The sequence below is a fragment of the Kogia breviceps genome, chromosome 18, assembly GCF_026419965.1.
Source record: "Kogia breviceps isolate mKogBre1 chromosome 18, mKogBre1 haplotype 1, whole genome shotgun sequence".
Classification (NCBI taxonomy): domain Eukaryota; kingdom Metazoa; phylum Chordata; class Mammalia; order Artiodactyla; family Physeteridae; genus Kogia; species Kogia breviceps.
Window position 1 is genome coordinate 39,317,398 of NC_081327.1, and position 20,228 is coordinate 39,337,625.

Genomic DNA, 20,228 nt, shown 5'->3' on the forward strand with positions numbered 1-20,228 from the left:
CACTAATATGTATAAAATGGATAACTAATAGGAACATGCTGTATAAAAAAATAAATAAAATAAAATTCAAAAAAAGAAAAAAGTATTAGCTGCATTGATTCATATGAGCAAATATTGGGAACACAGACTAATGCAGATAGAAGGTATTAATTTGAGTGTTTTATGAGACCCCAGATTGTTATTTCTCCAAAGGGAATGAACTTTAAATCACACAGGTAGAACTATTACAAATTCTAGTTAATTAATATCATATAAAGCTTTAATTATGAAACAACTACAATTAAAAAAATATTTACCTGAGCATCTAGACTTCAATATTTTGGAACAATTGTCTGTTGCTAGAAAACCAATGACTTCTTTATTTATTATATCTGAACATAATGTAAATGGATCTGGGGAAAAGAATTGCAAAATGCAAGATATTTTTGATTAGTGAAAGGGACCTGACGTTTATAAGATTTATTAATTCTCAAGAGTTTCATAAACTGTAGCCCAGGACTACACTTCCAGTCATCCTAGTGGATATACAGAAAGGATATCAATAAAAGGTGACTGAGGCATTTAGACCAGAAAGAGAGTCAAAGGCATGGCTTATATGTTAGAGGGAAGATATTACTTTTCACTATATTAATCACCTAAATATGTTTTCTTGAACAATCAAAGAAGAAATATTTTTAGTCATACCTGTTACTGGTAACTGCTGCTTTGTGTTTTTGGCAATAGGAGTTGGATGTTTAAAAATATGGTCGCTAAAAGAAAATAGACACCAGATTAATAAAAGTAAACATATTGTTTGGTGTGTGAACAAATCTTTCCATAAGCAGTAGTGTGATTCTGATGTTTGACAGGCAGAAAGAGCTGGAATCAGGATCTACCAAAATCTACCAAATTCTGCCAAAGTATGGTATGCAGTGGTTATACCCTTGTTTCTAAAATTGGAGTTAACTACTATATATAATAAAAAATAGATAAACAATAAGGACCTATAGTATAGAACAGGGAACTTTATTCAATATCTTGTAATAACGTATAATGGAAAAGAATCTGATAAAGTATATGTGTGTGTGTGTGTGTGTGTGTGTGTATATATATATATATAAACTGAATCACTTTGCTGTACACCTGAAACATTGTAAATCAACTCTACTTCAATTTTTAAAAAAAAGTGGAGTTAAACAAGACTCCAGAGGTCAATAATACTGATGCCAGCAGAAACATGGAAGAAAAAGTTATAAAAGAGGAAAACAGGAAGGAAGGAGAGCAAAAAAGAGGAAATAACAAATTCATTGGGCCAGAGGGCAAGAAGGCTGGCCCAAGAGCAAATCCCACTACTTCTCAATTCTATATCCCTGAGATATCGGGTTAAAATTACATGAAGAACGGTTTTGAAAAGGAAAAAGGGGGTGTGATGATGTAATCCATCTGTCTAACAGTTTATCCTGCAGCCTCCCCAGAACACAGCACCATTCTCTTTAGTTTCCCTCCTAGCCCAGTAACTATCAGAAGAGCAGGACACAAGAAAGGCTTTAGGAAGAAAAGCTGCAATTCCAGGTCCAGCCCCACAGGCTATCCATGAGCAAGAAAGGACATATACTGGAGGTGAGGTACAGGGAACAAATGAAAAGACAAGCCTAAACCAGATTTTCATCACACCTTACTCCCTTTTATCAAGTTAAACTTACAAACTGGCTTTTGCTAAATTGCTGATGGATTATCAATATGTGCATTGTTATTTCAGCTACAGAGGTCCAGTTTAAGTTTTCTGAGTATCCCTTCTAAAATTCAAATCTGGTTGTGTCACTCAATTTAAAATCGTCAGTGGCTCCCTATATTCTATAAGTTATAACAGAAAATCTTGAGTATTACATGCAAGGCCCTAGATGAACTGGCCCATACTGGCCCATCCAAACTCCTTTCCCAACATTTCCTACATTAGGCTCCTCCTAAAACCATGCTTATCATTTCTATATCCCAGTGTTTAAGAGTATGGCACATAGTACTACACACACACACACAAATGCTGAATAAATAAATAAAAGTTAGAAACAATTATTAAACTCTACCTTGATTGAGAAACAAAATTCTTTTTTTCAAAAGTTGTTTCTTCACGTAAGTTTCGATTGCAGCTTGAATTGGCTTTACATAAAGTCTTATTTTGCCCACTCTCCCTATAACAAGCATTAACTGGATTTGCACTCTTTAACAGGGTCTTCATTTGATCATCATTTGTACATGCTTTAGACATGACTTCAGGGGACATATAACTCTGAAGCTTTCTAGACTGGCTTTTATCCTTATCTTCTGCTTTGGGACTTCCACCACTGCTATCTGCATGGAGGTGTTTCAACGTATTTTGAATATTTATGTTCACAGATGAAACATAATCCTTATATTTTTCTCTTTGTACTCTTTCCTGTAATGTAAGAATAAGTAAATAATTTCAAAATAATCATTTGCTTTATAATTCAATTTACACTCCCTTTAAATAATGCAGAAAAAGTTTATGACTGTCAATAGAATATACATTATAAAGGGGGCAGTTTACATTAGGAAGGAAGGGGAGAATATTCATTAAATGATTTGGGGACATTGGGTAGTCAACTGGGGAAAAAGATAAACTGAATACATATCTCACAATTTACACAAAAATAAAGTAAAAATTAACTAAATATTTAAATATAAAAAATGAAATTATATATGTTCTAAAAGAAACCATGATGTTTTAATATTCTCAATGGGAGGAATACCTTTCCAAGTATTACAAAAAATCAATAAATCATAAAAGAAAAACCTATACTTTACCACACAAAAATTTTTTTTTAAGTTTTGCTAAAGATGAAGAATATTGGGGGGTGGGGACCCAGAGGAAAAAAGGCCCCAAAGCAAAATCAAATAAATATCAAAATAGCTAGAAAGAATATGTATGTCATATCTTGAGCTACAGCAGAATTTTTCTAGTAACATTTATAAAAAGCTACTATAATGAACTATGAAAAAGATCAGTAACAGTGTAGAAACATAGGCAAAGGAGATGAACAGTTCACAAGAAAGGAAATATAAATAAATAGTTCTTACACATATGAAAAATGCTCCATCTCACTTTAATAAGAGAAATAAACGTTAAAGGTAAATGAGATACCTTTCTTTATTTTTTTTACTTTTTGGCCCCACCGCACAGCATGTGGGATCTTAGTTCCCTGACCAGGGATCGAACCCGCGCCCCCTGCATTGGAAGTTTGGAGTCTTAACCACTGGACCGCCAGGGAAGTCCCATAGACATCTTTCTTCATCTATGACATTGGCAAAGATCAAAAGGGTATAGGGAAACATTCTGTACATTATGCGGGAGAGTGTAAACTGGTACACCTCTATGGAGAAACAATTTGACAGTATCTTTCATAATAAAAACTGTGGGACTTACCTGGTGGCACAGTGGTTAAGAATCTGCCTGCCAATGCAGGGGACACCGGTTTGATCCCTGGTCTGAGAAGATCCCACATGCTACGGAGCAACTAAGCCTGTGCGCCACAACTACCGAAGCCCACGCGCCTAGAGCCCGTGCTCCACAACAAGGGAAGCCACTGCAATGAGAAGCCTGCACACTGCAACGAAGAGTAGCCCCTTCTCGCTGCAACTAGAGAAAGCCCACGCACAGCAACAAAGACCCAACGTAGCCAAAATAAATATAAATAAATAAATAAAGCAGACTTAGGCTTCCCTGGTGGCGCAGTTGGTTGAGAATCTGCCTGCCAATGCAGGGGACTGGGTTTGATCCCTGGTCCGGGAAGATCCCACATGCCGCGGAGCAACTAAGCCCGTGAGCCACAATTACTGAGCCTGTGCTTTAGAGCCCGTGAGCCACAACTACTGAGCCCGCGTGCCGCAACTACTGAAGCCCACACGCCTCGAGCCCGTGCTCCACAATGAGAGAAGCCACTGCAATAAGAAGCCTGAGCACTGCAACAAAGAGTAGCCCCTGCTCGCCGCAACTAGATAAAGCCTGCAAGCAGCAACGAAGACCCAACACAGCCAAAAATAAATAAATAAAATAAATTTATTAAAAATAAATAAAAATAAAGCAGACTTGAAAGCTGATAATAGGAAAAGCCAAGGAACTAAAATATGCTGCCAAACTGTCAAAAGACTTAGGAACTGGAGGTAGGGTGAAAGTGGGGTTAAAAACAGGAAGGTTGGATGAAAGTTCAAGTAGTTGGATTGCTAGATCCTGACCCCCACATACACACACTCAGCAGGCAGCTGATGGACACCAGAAGGTCTCCTCCCTACCCAAAGATGCAAGTTTAATCTCTGAGGGGATAAAACAGTCTCTACATTGGAGTACACAAAGCAAAGCTGGAGGCAGAATACTATCACAAAACAAAGACTAAGAAAATATTTACATAATACTAAGACTCCCAAGCTCTCTTTCCCCATTTTGACTCCAGAATATTGGTTCATAATTTCTAGGCAGCATATTAGACATTGGAGGTTCTCCAAAAACTGACCCACCAAATTAATTCTACAAGAATCCACAGTCAAAAAATTTCCAGGAAAGGCGGCAGCGGGCGGTGCGCGCCCCTTCCCGTGCTCGCTCCGCCCAGGCCCGGGCCCGGGCCCTGGCCCGGGCCCTGGCCCTGGCCCTGGCCCAGGCGGCGGGGTGCGCACCCACACGCACCCCCGTGCCCTCCACGAGCCTGAGGCCGCAGAGCGCCGGTCCGGGTGCCGGTCCCCGGGCCCAGGCGGTGTGGTTCGCAGATGTAGCGGCGCGGGGTCGGCCAGAGGGACGGCACCGGCGGGCGGGAGCCTTGCATTTGCAGCACTGGGCTCCGAGGGGTAGCGGGCCGGAGGAAGCGGAAAGCTGCGCAGAGTCACTGGGGACCTCGGTGAACCATGTGGAGCCTCCCAATGGGGAGAAGATCCACCTGGTGAACTACGTGGAGGACTACCTGGACTCCATCGAGTCTCTGCCTTTCGATCTGCAGAGAAACGTCTCTCTGATGCAGAAGATCGACGCGAAATACCAAGAAATCCTGCAGGAACTGGATATTATGAGAAGTTCAAGCGGGAGACGGATGGCGCCCAGAGGAGGAGAGTGCTGCACTGCATTCAGAGGGCCCTGATTCAGAGCCAGGAGCTGGGTGAAGAGAAGATCCAGATCGTGAGTCAGATGGTGGAGCTGGTGGAGAACCGGGCCAGGCAGGTGGACAGTCACGTGGAACTCTTTGAGGCACATTAAGAAGTCAGTGACACCACTGCCTGCAGCAAAGCTGGCCAGGATAAGTCAAAAAATGAGACAATCACGCAGGCAGAAAAGGCCAACAAGTGGTCCCAGCGACAGCGCAGCTAATAATCACGACCATGATTACATCACCTCTGGAATGCCTAAGGAGAAGAAGGCAGAGGCCTCCAAGAAGAAGAAAGGCTCCAAGGCCAAAGCCGTGAGAGAAGCATCCCCTGCAGACCTTCCCATTGACCCAAACGAGCCCACGTACTGTCTGTGCAATCAGGTCTCCTATGGAGAGATGATCGGCTGTGACAATGACAAGTGCCCCGAGTGGTTCCACTTCTCCTGCATGGGGCTGAACCATAAACCCAAGGGCAAGTGGTACTGCCCCAGATGTTGAGGGGAGAACTAGAAGATCATGGACAAGGCCCTGGAGAAGTCCAAAAAGGAGCAGGCCTACAACAGGTAGTGGCAGGCCTGGCTGGACTGAGGTGAGCAGGACAAGATGTGTATTTATTGCATGGCCACCTGGATGGGTACAGGAACTGTACATGTAGCCTTTTAAAGACTGTTGGAAGAGGAGCTCTTTCTCTCATAGGGACACCAGAGCTCTCTTTGCTTTTCTGTTGGTGCACATGTGTAACAAGAGAGTGGTCTGTGGATCAGCATTTTAGGAACTGCAAATATAGGTCTGAATTAAACACTCAAAAAAAAAAATTTCCAGGAAGGCTTTTTGCATATGACTCTTACATATTAGTAGCAACCAAAGATCACCAGAAATCTGAAGAAAGCTAGAGATCAGGAAAGAAAAAAACAAGCAAACATCAACAACCAAAAAACACCTCTGAGGAGTAAGATGAAATATGGATTAGAAAAAAAAAACTTTAAAAACGAGAATTGTGCCTTTTCATAGGAGGCATCGAGCGCACACAGAGTGCCATAAAGGCCTCAGGCATACTGCAAGTGTACAAGGTGGTGGGGCGCTGCTGCCCAATCCCAAATGCTGCATGCTACCCCTCTATCACATGAGAACCTTTGTGCCTAATCATGTTGTTTCCAAGTCCCACTTCTGATACTTTGTGTCTCAGCTGAAGAAGATGAAGAAGTCTTCAGGGAAAACTGTCTACTGTGGATGAGTGTTAGAGAAATCTCCCCTTCAGGTGAAGAACTCTAGCATCTGGCTGCACTATGACTCTCGCAGTGGCACTCACAACATGTACCAGGAGTACTGGGACCTGACTGCAGCAGGTGCCATAACCCAGTGCTACTGAGACATGGGCGCCCAGCCTCGCACCTAGGCCCAACTCTATCCAAATCAGGAAGGTGGAGGAGACGGCAGCCAGCAAGTGCCACCAACCAGCAGTCAACCAGTTCCACAACTACAAGATCACCACTGCCCCACCGGGTCCTGTGTCACCAGCACAAGCCATGCTTCACCATCAAGAGGCCCAACACCTTGTTTTAGATGCAGGGCCTCCCCATCCCCAGGTCTGCCCAATAAACTCTTTGGGAAAACCAGGAGAAAAAATTAGAATTGTCATTGACATATTTAAAAGAAGAAGGCCCATTAAGTCTTAAGTCCATGAAATGAGAATAAGATAATTGAAAAGGAGTAAAAAAGAGGCTTTGGTAACTAAAAATATAATAGCAGAGTGAAAAACTCAATAGGTTAGTTTAAAAAGTAAATATGAGAACATTTCCCAGAATGTAGAACAAAAAAAGAGAAGAAAATAAGAGAGAAATGATAAGAAGGAAGACCAGCTCAAAAAGTCTAACAAATAAATAATAGGAGTTTCAGAAAACAAGGAAAGAGAAAACAGGGAAGCAATCATCACAGTATAATGCTATAAACTTCCCCAGAACTGAAGGACATAAGTTGACAGATTGAAAGGGCCCACTATGTGTATAACACAATGAATGAAAAGAGACTGACACCAATGTACCTCACTGTAAAATTTTAAAACACTGGGGATAAAGATTATATAAGCTTCCAGAAGGAGAACACAGGTCACACCAAAGGATCAGAATGGCTTTGGACCTCAAGAGTAACACTGGAAACTACAAGACTATGGAGCAACACGTTTAATATACTGAGGTGATTTCCTATCTAGAATATTTTGTCCAACCAAACTATCAATCAATTCTGAAGGCAAAATAATATTATTTTCATATTTACAAGGTCTCAAAAAAATTACATCCTATGTACCCTTTTTCAGAAAGCTACAGAAGAATGTAGCCCATCAAAATGGGAAAATACACCAAAAAAGAGAGAATGACACAGGATCCAGGAAATCAGGAATCAAGGAAAGATAAAGAGAATCATTAAGATGATGGTAAAGGAGTATCCCAGGGTAAGAGCTGTGTACATGACATAAAGGATGTACCAGTTCTTAATTTATTGCTCCTCAACTCCAAACCTATCCTCCTTTGTCCTGCATTGTAAAACTTAAACTAGACTCTATAGACCACTATTCTAGGGCTAGCCAGTGTTAGACTCTGACATCAGAATGTGCTAGAGGGGCAATACAAGGATGGAAGAAAAAGAAGGGACTTATTCTTCTTTTGGTGCCGTGTTGTTTTGAGTGGTGGCAAGTGGAGGCAGACTTGTATTCTAGGAAATGTTAAAAGAGGTTTGTAATTTCTGGGGCTTCCCTGGAGGTCCTGTGGTTAAGACTCCATGCTTCCACTGCAGGGGGCATGGGTTCGATCCCTGGTGGGGGAACTAAGATCCTGCATGTCGCACAGTGTGGCCCAAAAGAGAAAAAAAAAAAAAAAAGAGGTTCATAATTTCTTTAAAATATAATTGTCCAGTGATTCTGCTCTTAGGTATTTATCGAAGAGAAATGAAAATGTACACTACAGGCACAGAAGTGTACACCAATGTTCACATAACATTATTCCTAGTAGCCAAGATCTAGAAGCAACCCAAATGTCTACCAGTTGGTGAATGGATACACAAGTTGTGGTGTGTCCATACTATGGAGTATTACTCAGCAATAAAAGGGAACAAAATATTAATAAAACAACACTGGTGAATCTAAAAAACATTATATATTAAGTGAAATAAATCAAACACAAAATATTATATAATAGATGATTCCATTTACATGAAATTATAGAAACGGAAACTAATGACAGAAAGCAGATCAGTGAATTGCCTAGGCCTGAGGATGGGGAATGGGACTGTCTATAAAGGGATACAAGGAAACATTTTAGGGTGAGTGGACTGTTCTATATCTTAACTGTCCTGATAGTTATACAACTGTATAAAATTATCAAAACTTGGGGACTTCCCTGACAGTCCAGTGGTTAAGACTTTGCCTTCCAGTTCAGGGGGTATGGGTTCAATCCCTGGTTGGGAAGCTAAGGTCCCATATGCCTCACAGCCAAAAAACCAAAATATAAAACAGAAGCAATATTGTAACAAATTCAATAAAGACTTTAAAAATGGTCCACATCAAAAAAAAGAAAAGAAATAGAAATATGAACAGAACAATCACAAGTAATGAAATTGAAACTGTGATTTAAAATATTCCAACAAGCAAAGGCCAGGACCAGATGACTTCACAGGTGAATTCTATCAAACATTTAGAGAAGAGCTAACACCCATCCTTCTCAAACTCTTCCAAAAAACTGCAGAGGAAGGAACACTCCCAAACTCATTCTATGAGGCCACCATCACCCTGATACCAAAACCAGACAAAGATACGACAAAAAAAGGAAAATTACAGAACAATATCACTGATGAATATAGATGCAAAATTCCTCAACAAAATACTAGCAAAAGGAATCCAACAACACATTACAAGGATCATACACCATGATCAAGTGGGATTTAACCCAGGGATGCAAGGATTCTTCAATATATGCAAATCAATCAATGTGATACACCATATTAACAAATTGAAGAAGAAAAAACATATGATCTCAACAGATGCAGAAAAAGCTTTTGACAAAATTCAACACCATTTATGAAAAAAACTCTCCAGAAAGTGGGCATAGAGGGAACCTACCCTCAACACAATAAAGGCCATATATGACAAATGCACAGCAAACATCATTCTCAATGGTGAAAACTGAAAGCATTGTCTCTAAGATCAGGAACAAGACAAAAGGAATACAATTGGAAAAGAAGAAGTAAAACTGTCACTGTTTGCAGATGACATGATACTATATATAGAGAATCCTTAAGATGCCACCAGAAAACTACTAGAGCTAATCAATAAATTTGGTAAAGTTGCAGGATACAAAATTAATGTACAGAAATTTCTGGCACTCCTATACACTAATGATGAAAAATCTGAAAGAGAAATTAAGGAAACACTCCCATTTACCACTGCAACAAAAAGAATAAAATACCTAGGAATAAACCTACCTAGGAAGACAAAAGACCTGTATGCAGAAAACTATAAGACAATGATGAAAGAAATTAAAGATGATACAAACAGATGGAGAGATATACCATGTTCTTGGATTGAAAGAATCAATATTGTGAAAATGACTATACTACCCAAAGCAATCTACAGATTCATTGCAATCCCTATCAAATTACCAATGGCATTTTTTACAAAACTAGAACAAAAAAATCTTAAAATTTGTATGGAGACATGAAAGACCCCAAATAGCCAAAGGAGTCTTGAGGGAAAAAAATGGAGCTGGAGGAATCAGACTCCCTGACTTCAGACTATACTACAAAGCTACAGTAATCAAGACAATAAGGTACTGGCACAAAAACAGAAATATAGATCAGTGGAACAGGATAGAAAGCCCAGAGATAAACCCATGCACCTATGGTCAACTAATCTATGACAAAGGAGGCAAGGATATACAATGGAGAAAAGACAGTCTCTTCAATAAGTGGTGCTGGGAAAACAGGACAGCTACATGTAGAAGAATGAAATTAGAACACTCCTTAACACCATACACAAAAATAAACTCAAAATGGATTAGAGACCTAAAGGTAAGACTGGACACTATAAAACTCTTAGAGGAAAACATAGGAAGAACACTCTTTGACATAAATCACAGAAAGATCTGTTTTGATCCAACTCCTAGAGTAATGGAAATAAAAACAAAAATAAACAAATGGGATCCAATGAAACTTAAAAGCTTTTGCAAAGCAAAGAAAACTACAAACAAGATGAAAAGACAACCCTCAGAATGGGAGAAAATATTTGCAAACGAATCAACGGACAAAGGATTAATCTCCACAATATATAAACAGCTCATGCAGCTCATTATTAAAAAACCAAACAACCCAATCCAAAAATGGGCAGAAGACCTAAATAGACATTTCTCCAAAGACATACAGATGGCCAAGAAGCACATGAAAAGCTGCTCAACATCACTAATTATTAGAGAAATGCAAATCAAAATGACAATAAGGTATCACCTCACACCAGTCAGAATGGCCATCATCAGAAAATCTACAAACAACAAACGCTGGAGAGGGTGTGGAGAAAAGGGAACCCTGTTGCACTGTTGGTGGGAATGTCAATTGATACAGCCACTATGGAGAACAGTATGGAGGTTCCTTAAAAAACTAAAAATAGAATTACCATATGACCCAGCAATCCCACTACTGGGCATATACCCAGAGAAAACCATAATTCAAAAAGACACATGCACCCCAGTGTTCATTGCAGCACTATTTACAATAGCCAGGTCATGGAAGCAACCTAAATGCCCATCAACAAACAATTGGATAAAGAAGATGTGGTACATATATACAATGGAATACTACTCAGCCATAAAAAGGAACGAAATTAGGACATTTGTAGAGACGTGGATGGATCTAGAGACTGTCATCCAGAGTGAAGTAAGTCAGAAAGAGAAAAACAAATATCATATATTAATGCATATATGTGGAACCTAGAAAAATGGTACAGAGGAACCAGTTTGCAGGGCAGAAATAGAGATACAGTTGTAGAGAACAAATGTATGAACACCAAGGGGGGAAAGTGGCCGGGGTGGTGGTGGTGGTGGTATGAATTGGGAGATTGGGGTTGACATGTATACACTAATATGTATAAAATGGATAACTAATAAGAACCTGCTGTATAAAAAAATAAAAAATAAAAAAAGAACCTGCTGTATAAAAAAATAAATAAAATTCTAAAATTCAAAATAAATAAATAAATAACACTTAAACGATTATCTCTTGTGGAATAAAAAAATTATTATAAGTCAAACTGAATGCTTAAAATGTGTGATTACCATTGTATGTAAATATTATTTTATTAAACAATAAAATATTTTAGAAAAAAGATAGCTGTTTAAAGCAAAAATAATAACATTATTGAGCAGTTTATAACAAATGTAGCAGTAAAACGTATGGCAGTAGCACAAAGAACAAATGGAAATGTAAGCACACTATTGCAAAGGTCTTACAATATTACATGAGTGGAATATTATTTGAATATAGACCATGATGAGTTAAAGATGCGTATTATAAATCCTAAAGCAATCCCTTAAAAAACCAAGAATGTTTAGCCAATAATCTAACATGAGATATAACAGAATATTTAAAAATAATATAAAAGGGCTTCCCTGGTGGCACAGTGGTTGTGTCCGCCTGCCGATGCAGGGGACACAGGTTCGTGCCCCGGTCCGGGAGGATCCCGCATGCCGCGGAGCGGCTGGGCCTGTGGGCCATGGCCGCTGAGCCTGCAGGTCCAGAGCCTGTGCTCCGCAATGTGAGAGGCCACAATGGTGAGAGGCCCGTGTACCGCAAAAGAAATAAAAAATAAAAAAAAAAATAAAAGAAGACAGGAGAGCAGGAATAAAAGGAACAAAGAACAAATGAGACAAATAGGAAGCAAATAGCAATATGGTAGACTTAAACCCAAACATATCAGTAATTATATTAAATGGAAAGGGAATGATCACATCAGTTAAAAAGCAGAAATACACAGGATAATAAAGACCAAACTATATACTGAAACCCATGCTAACTATAAAGACAGGCTATAGGTAAAAGAGTATGTCCAGGGACTTCCCTGGTGGCGCAGTGGTTAAGAATTCACCTGCCAATGCAGGGGATATGGGTTCAGTCCTTGGTCCAGCAAGATCCCACATGCCGCGGAGCAACTAAGCCCATGCACCACAACTACTGAGCCTGTGCTCTAGAGCTCGCGAGCCACAACTACTGAAACCCCTGCGTCTAGAGCCTGTGCTCCACAACCAGAGACGCCACCGCAATGAGAAGCCCGCGCACCGCAACAAAGAGTAGCCCCTGCTTGCCGCAACTAGAGAAAGCCCATGCACAGCAACGAAGGCCCAATGTAGCCAAAAATAAATAAATAAAAAATAATTTTTTTAAAAAAAGAGTATGTCCATCAACTGATAAATGGATAAGTAAAATGTAGTATACACAATGAAAAACTCTTTGGCCATAAAAAGCAACGAAATACTGATACATGCTGAAAGATGAATGAGCCTTGAAAACATGCTAAGTGAAAGAAGCCAGTCACAAAAGACCACATACTATGTGATTCCATTCTTATGAAATACCCAGAATAGGCAAATCTATAGTGTTAGAAAGAAAATTGGTGGTTGCTTATGGCTGCGGATCAGAGTGTTCAGGGAAATAGCTAAAGGGTACAGAGTTTCTTTTTGAAGGAATAAAAATATTCTAAAGTTGACTTTGGTGATTATTGCACATATCTGTGAATAAAAACTACTGAACTGTACACTTTAAATAGGCAAATGGTATATGAATTACATCTCAATTAAGCTATTTTTTTGAAAAAGGAAAGAAGTACTGATGTATACTACAACATGGATGAAACTTGAAAATGTGCTAAATGAAAGAAGTCAGTCACAAAAGACCACATATTATATAATTCAATTTATATAAAAAGTCCAGAATAGGCAAATACAGAGAGACAAAAAATAGATCAGCAGTTGCCTAGGGTTGTGGGAGGATGGATGGGGGAATTCAGAGGGTGACTGCTAAATGGTATGGAGTTTCTTTTTTGAGGTGATAAAAATGTTTTAAAATTGAATGTGGTAATGGTCACACAATTCTGTGAGTATACCAAAAACCAATGAAATGTATACTTCAACTGGGTCAACTGTATGGAATGTGATTTATATCTCAATAAAGCTCTTACAAAGATATATATGTAGCAGGATACTTACTCTAGAGTTGGTTACACTAGTGAGAGATTAAATATTTTCTAAATGTCCATCAATAAAAGACTAGTTAAATCAAATATGGTAATCCATGATATTGAATACTACTCAGTCATTTAAAAGAATAAAATTATTATACTAAATTGGATACTGTGTTTTTATTTTTTAAAATGCATGCACATACAAAGACACAAAGCATACATACATAGTAAAAATATGGAAATGGGGCTTCCCTGGTGGCTCAGTGGTTAAGAATCTGCCTGCCAATGCAGGGCACACGGGTTTGAGCCTGGGTCTGGAAGATCCCACATGCCGTGGAGCAACTGGGCCTGTGAGCCACAACTACGGAGCCTGTGCTCTAGAGCTCGCGAGCCACAACTGTTGAGCCAGCGTGCCACAACTACGGAAGCCCGCATGCCTAGAGCCTGTGCTCGGGAACAAGAGAAGCCACTGCAATGAGAAGCCCACACACGGCAACGAAGAGTAGCCCCCGCTCGCCTCAACTAAAGAAACCCTGCGGGCAGCAACAAAGACCCAATGCAGCCAAAAATAAATAAATAAATAAATATATTTTTAAAAATATGGAAATGTGTGTATGTGTATATATACACACATAAACATGTGTATATATACAGTTGACCCTTAGAACAACATGGGGCAGTCAAAAATCCACATATAACTTTACAGTCAACCCTTCATATCCACAGTTACCCATCCATTGAATCAACCAACCTGAGACCCTGAGACTGTGTAGTACTGTAGTACATATTCATTGAAAAAAATCCATGTATGAGTGGATTCAAGCAGTTCAAACACCTGTTGTTCAAGGGTAAACTGTATGTGTGTGTGTGTGTGTATATATATATATATATATATATATATATATATATATATATATACACACACACATAGGGAGAGAGAGAGAGGGGGAGAGGGAGAGAGAAAGAGATTATTACTTCTCCATTCTTTCTCCTTCTTGAACGCTTATTATACAAATGATAGATCTCTTGGCTCTATCTTCCATGTCTCTTATTTTTCAGTCATCATTTCTACTTTTTAAAAATATTTTTTTCTGTGTTCAAGGATGATTCCTCAAGTATTACTAATGAATTTTAAATTTAAAATCATTAAAATAAAAAGTAACTTGGCAAGAAAAATATTTTACACTCCAACCTGTATTATTAAAAAATATTTGAAAAAAGTTCTACATTCTTTGAAACAAAGAAGCCAACCTCATTTCCTTCTCTTTCAAGCTGTTCTATTCTGTGTAGAATTTCCTTCGCTTTCTTCCAGTAATCTTCAAGATTCTTCTCTTTCATATTTATGTCCTTTAATTGTTCTTCATTTTCATCAAAAGAATATTCTCCTAGACTTAGAGATAACTTCTCAGCTGTATAATACGGGAAAAAATAGTGAGTTTATCCATTACTAGAAATGTTATTTTAACACTTTAAATAAGGACAAACTCATACCCCATACCCCCTTCTCTAAATTTTGCACATCCAAACCATCTTAACTGCCTAAGTGGTACTGAAAATAAGTGGAAAGCAAGTGCTTGGCAGAGGCTGAGGACACAAAGAGTCATAAATTAGATTTTACTCTTCAGAATTACAGAGAAAAGAAAATAGCAAGAAAACATATTATACTAGGCATATAAACACCCTCAGGTTTATGGCTACTGGTTTTAAAGTAGTTTTATTTTTTTAAACACAATTTCCATAAAGTGGTTCCTTCCTATATTCTTTTAACTTCTCTTTTTACATATTGTGGCAGCAGTTTTCTTCCAAAAGACCAAAATCCTTTTCATGGCCACTTCCTCTATGCTTCAGCCATCAATCCCTTCATTGCACCAGGCTCCCTCCTCTCACAGGACATCTGTGCCTCACTGTTGCATATGCCTGAGACACTGGACCATAACAAACTCCCTTCTTTTCACTTAATTAACTCTCTACATTCAGATCTCAGCTGAAGAATCACTTCCTCCCAAAGTCTTTTCTGCTCCAAGTCTAGGTCACAGTCCCTGTTACACATTAAGATCTGTGCTCCATCCATTCTTAACCTGTATGTTAATTTATAATAACACATTCATTTTGGGGATTATTCAATTACTACCTATTTCTCTAGTTACACTAAGCTCTGTAAACACATAGACTGTTGTATCTTATCACTGCATCCCTAATGCCTAGCACAGTGCCTTGCAAATAAGAGACACTCAAACATTTTAAAAATAAAGAAACAAAGGTACTTTATGTTATGATTTAATAAGTCACCTGTAGCCCTCAAATTTAAGTCCTACAGCTAAATCTGTCCACACTGCATTAAATAAGTGAATTATCTATACTGTTGTTCTCTTCCATATAAGTTTTTTACATGCTGTAGTACTCTAGTTGTCACGTCAAAATTACATAATCTGCTTTTCAAATGTAAGAAGAGCTTGGGAGCTAAAGGGGCTTGGTTCATCAAAGCAGATATAATTCACTTGCATAAACTCTGGCTGGTATTTTTTTAAAGTAATAGTAAACTTACTAATTTTTTTGCAGTTGTGAAGCACAAAAGTGGCAGCTTTGTTTAGTTCCTCGTTCTGAGATTCAGTTAAGACTTGTATCATGAGTGGAAGCCCATTGCTTTTAAAAAGGTCATACTGATTTTCCTCTGGAAAACACATCAAAGATTAAAGCAGAACATAGTTACTTTATTTATTTATTTATTTATTTATTGCCCACACTGCGTGGCTTGCAGGATCTTAGTTCCCCAACCAGAGATTGAACCTCGGCCCTGGCAACGAAAGCACGGAGTCCTAGCCGCTGGACCACCAGGGAATTCCCAATAGTTATTTTTTTTTTTTTTTTGGTGGTACGTGGGCCTCTCACTGCCGTGGCCTCTCCCTCTGCGGAGCACAGGCTACGGACGCGCAGGCTCAGCGGCCATGGCTCACGGGCTCAGCCGCTCCACGGCATGTGGGATCTTCCCGGACCGGGGCACGAACCCGTGTCCCCTGCATCGGCAGGCAGATTCCCAACCACTGCGCCACCAGGGAAGCCCACCCAATAGTTATTTTATCTTAAACTATATGCATGAGGTCATAATTCTTCCTTGTGATAATTAAGAACATAGTTCAAATTTTAAAATACAGAAAAACAAAGTTTCAAAGGTATTTTCAATTTAGAAAATAATCTACTTATATAAGATACCTAAGTCTCATAAGTGATAATCTCTGAAACACAGCCACAGAGCAGTGTCACACCTCATAAGAGTAAACAAACTGCCCTCACTTGGTTTAAAGAAAGGTTTTGTTGTCAATTATACCTCAATAAAAAAATAAAAATTAAATTAAAAATGTTAAAGGTATAGTGAATCCTAAATTATACAAAAGTGAAGAGAAAGTATAGAGAAATAAACGAATGGAGAGAATGGAAAATGAGGGAAGAGAGAGCAGAAGAAGCAAGAGAGAATAAAAAGAGGGAAGTGGAAAAGTGGGAGGAGGAGAGAGAGGAGATTGGAGGAAGAGAGAAAGGAAAGAGGAAAGTGAAGAGGGTTGGAAAGGAGGAGAGTGGAAAGAGGAAGAATGGCAGGAAAGTGGAGAGAAGGAGAAAATGGAAGGGGAAGGGAAAAAAGAGAGAGAGGAGAGAATGACAACTAGAGAAAGAAAGATAAAACTTTCTAAGGTTTTCAACAAGGAAGAACAGAATCGTACCTGTGCAGCAGTGTGAAGACTGGATTGAAAAATGGAGATAGAAGGAAGAGGACACAGGGAGGAATCTTTTGCAATAACATTGGTGAAAGATGTTGAGGGGCTGAGGGCTTAAACGGGGAAAATAGCACTGGAATCAAGCAGAAGGGGACAAGGAGGGGTAAACAGAAGTAGAGCCACAGGTCTTAGGGACTGACTGAATACCATGCCTGAAGAAAGATGAGGAGCAAAATGACTGGTTTGGGGACTAGGAGAAAGGCAATACTTTTAAGCTGGGTGGGTGGGGAGGAATTGTGTATTTCCACTCCACCGTTTCAATAAACACACTAAATAAATCCAATACTTACCACAATCCTCTGTACAATGACCAACAGTAAGTATGATACTAAATTTTTCTCCTGAATCCAGATTTTCATGAAGCAGTAATGCCAGAAGTTTTGAAACAATGTGGTACTTGGATAGTACTACCCCAAAAGTAGCTAAAAAAGGAAAAAAAGAACAAGTACAAACTTAAAACATATAACTATACATATAGCATTTTCCAGATATTACATTATACTATTTTTCAGATCTTATCCTGGGAGAATGACATTATGTATCTATATAATATCTAAAATTCACATCTCATATAACATTTAATATATATGTATATATATGTGTGACTATAAACAAATTCATTGTAATAAAATGGTGGCTTATATAGCCCTCATTAATTCCTCTTCCCATACTAAAGACATTATACTAAAGCAAGTTTTTTGAAGAATGCTTCCTTCTAAGTTGTCCTGCATAATGTTGTGAATATGAAGTAATAATTCTACCTTCCTAAAAGCTACTTACTCTCACCTTACATTCATCTTATCTAGATTGACAGTAAAAACCTTCCTATGAAATCGATTCCTGCCTGTCATTGAAATACACTATTAACTGGCCACGGTTCTACTGATATTAATGATGCAGTGAAGCATACCTGAAGCTATACTGAGATGTGAAAAATTCAAGAAGTCCACCAATTTAAGCTACACTTCTCACTGTTTTGTTCTTCGTGTGTATGTGTGGGTTTTTTTTATTTTTAACAGAGTTCAGAGTCTAACTACTGACAGCAACAAAAAGGTTGTGAATTCGTCAGCAGACTACATCTTAATAATTTTTGTATCTCTAGAACTCACATAGAGCCCAGCACATAGCAGGCCCTAAATAACTGATTTTTTTAAAATGATCTATTTTTTTCAGTTATTTGTGAATGTCGAGAGTTGCTTATTACAGAGATTTATAGACTATCATTCCTCAGTATCTGTACATGTGAGAAGCAGCCATGAGTTCAAGTCTGGTTCTGTTACTCACTGGTTACAGTAGGGTAAGTCTATCTCACGCTTATCAGATACGGGCATACCTTAATTCTTTATCTCACTTTTTAAAATCTATAAATTGGGATTTCCATTCCCTATGTCTCCAAAATGTCCCTTGATTTCTCATCTTAACTTTTTCATTTAATGCAGCTTTTTAAGTGAAACAAAGGTTTAGGACTGACAGACTCTTATCTTGATTCTATCATCAAACCTGAAGTCAGAAGACCTAGATTTGAATTCTTAGGGAAGTAATACCCTCCATGAGAAAATAAGGAGTTGGACTAGATAATTTCTAAGTTTCTCTCCCACTTATGAGAAACTGGAAGTTTAATCCATGTTAGTGTTCAATCTATCATTTCAACATTCACCATGCTGAATTGAAGCAAAATGCAATTGCAGAAAAATTACTAAGCATTTTCACTCACGATTATCAGCAATACATGCATCCACTGTCTTTGTCACCACCACTGCAAGCTTAGCACTGGAAAGAGTCTTGTGTGAATCAGATTCCAACTGCACAAGAACTTGAGACAATACATCCAGTCCACCCACAGATATAAAGTATTTCTGCACGTATGCTTAAGGAATAAAGTAGCAGAACTATTATACTTCAAACAAGACAAGTATATGGTTTCATTAAATTAATTTGCACTAAATTTAACATTAACTTGACTTTTAAAAATACTTGCTAAAAATCCCAAAATTAAAAAATGAAAAATCTAATCTTTACCTGTGCATATACCTAATCACAAGATTGATTTTATTTACTTACATAAGAAACTCACTTTGACATAGTACAACTACATGTATAGTACAGTACTTCTTTCTTGTATGTTAGATATCTTGTTTCATGTAGAAAGAACTAGTATGCAAGAATTTTTTGCATAGAATGACATTATTAAATTCAAGTCCTTCGAGAGCTATAAAGAATAGATTCATTCATTTAGCTTGGTATTACAATTAGCAAGCTATTTTCTGAATTCCAACATAACTCATTACTCAAATCTGACAACAAAGGGCAAAGTAAATTAACTGTTTCAAAAAAACCACATATTTCATCCATCTTATTTAAGCCTAATTCTTTTACTTCTTGGAGCATAAAAGTATAACATATTGTTGAGAGTCATAACAACTATTCCAAGCAAAGATTGGATGACAGATACATTTTTTAAGTCTTTAGTCTTTTGTTCCCCTGTAGGAGGTGATTCTGATGGGAAAGTACCCCACAGGTCTGTGCATTCAACAGCCCCTATCCCAGCAATGGGCAAATGGATATATGGGCTAGTGATTATAATTCTGTCACAAACCTTCTTCCCAGTCTACCCTAGTACCACAAATTGAGCCAGGATGATTTAAACACAAAAATTACTTTTTGTATTGTTCAATAAAACACAAAAATCTTAATCTAAAAAAATCACGTTCAAAAATTTCTACATTGGAACAGAACTGTTAGGAAATGTTATTTAAGGATAAGCAAACATTTTCAATATTATGGAGACTCCAAAATAGGCTTCTTTACTACAAAGTATTTTCATTAAAAACATCTTTAAAAAAGGAAGTTTCTTGGGGCTTCCCTGGTGGCGCAGTGGTTGGGAGTCCGCCTGCCGATGCAGGGGACACGGGTTCGTGCCCCGGTCCGGGAGGATCCCACATGCCGCGGAGCGGTTGGGCCCATGGGCCATGGCCACTGAGCCTGCGCGTCTGGAGCCTGTGCTCCGCAGTGGGAGAGGTCACAGCAGTGAGAGGCCCGCGTAACACACACACACACACACACACACACACACAAAAAAAAAAAAAAAAAAAAAAAAAAGGAAGTATCTTAAAATTCTTA

General features: G+C 38.5%; 1 protein-coding gene and 2 pseudogenes across 1 annotated transcript in view; 2 read left to right on the forward strand and 1 right to left on the reverse strand.

Annotated features, from left to right (window-relative positions):
- Nucleotides 1-358: 358 nt before the first annotated feature.
- TERB1 (telomere repeat binding bouquet formation protein 1) overlaps nt 359-20,228 on the reverse strand; it is a 34,402-nt gene continuing 14,532 nt past the window's right edge. Inside the window, exons 8-13 of the mRNA XM_067018666.1 lie at nt 18,823-18,975; nt 17,399-17,530; nt 15,887-16,012; nt 14,593-14,750; nt 2,064-2,413; nt 359-392 (exon numbers count right to left, since the gene is read on the reverse strand). Of these exons, the coding sequence (XP_066874767.1) occupies nt 359-392; nt 2,064-2,413; nt 14,593-14,750; nt 15,887-16,012; nt 17,399-17,530; nt 18,823-18,975 (953 nt within the window). The remainder of the gene's footprint in view (nt 393-2,063; nt 2,414-14,592; nt 14,751-15,886; nt 16,013-17,398; nt 17,531-18,822; nt 18,976-20,228) is intronic.
- Nucleotides 4,942-5,693, forward strand: LOC131745252 (inhibitor of growth protein 1 pseudogene; annotated as a pseudogene).
- On the forward strand, nt 5,730-6,689 carry LOC131745254 (large ribosomal subunit protein eL20 pseudogene; annotated as a pseudogene).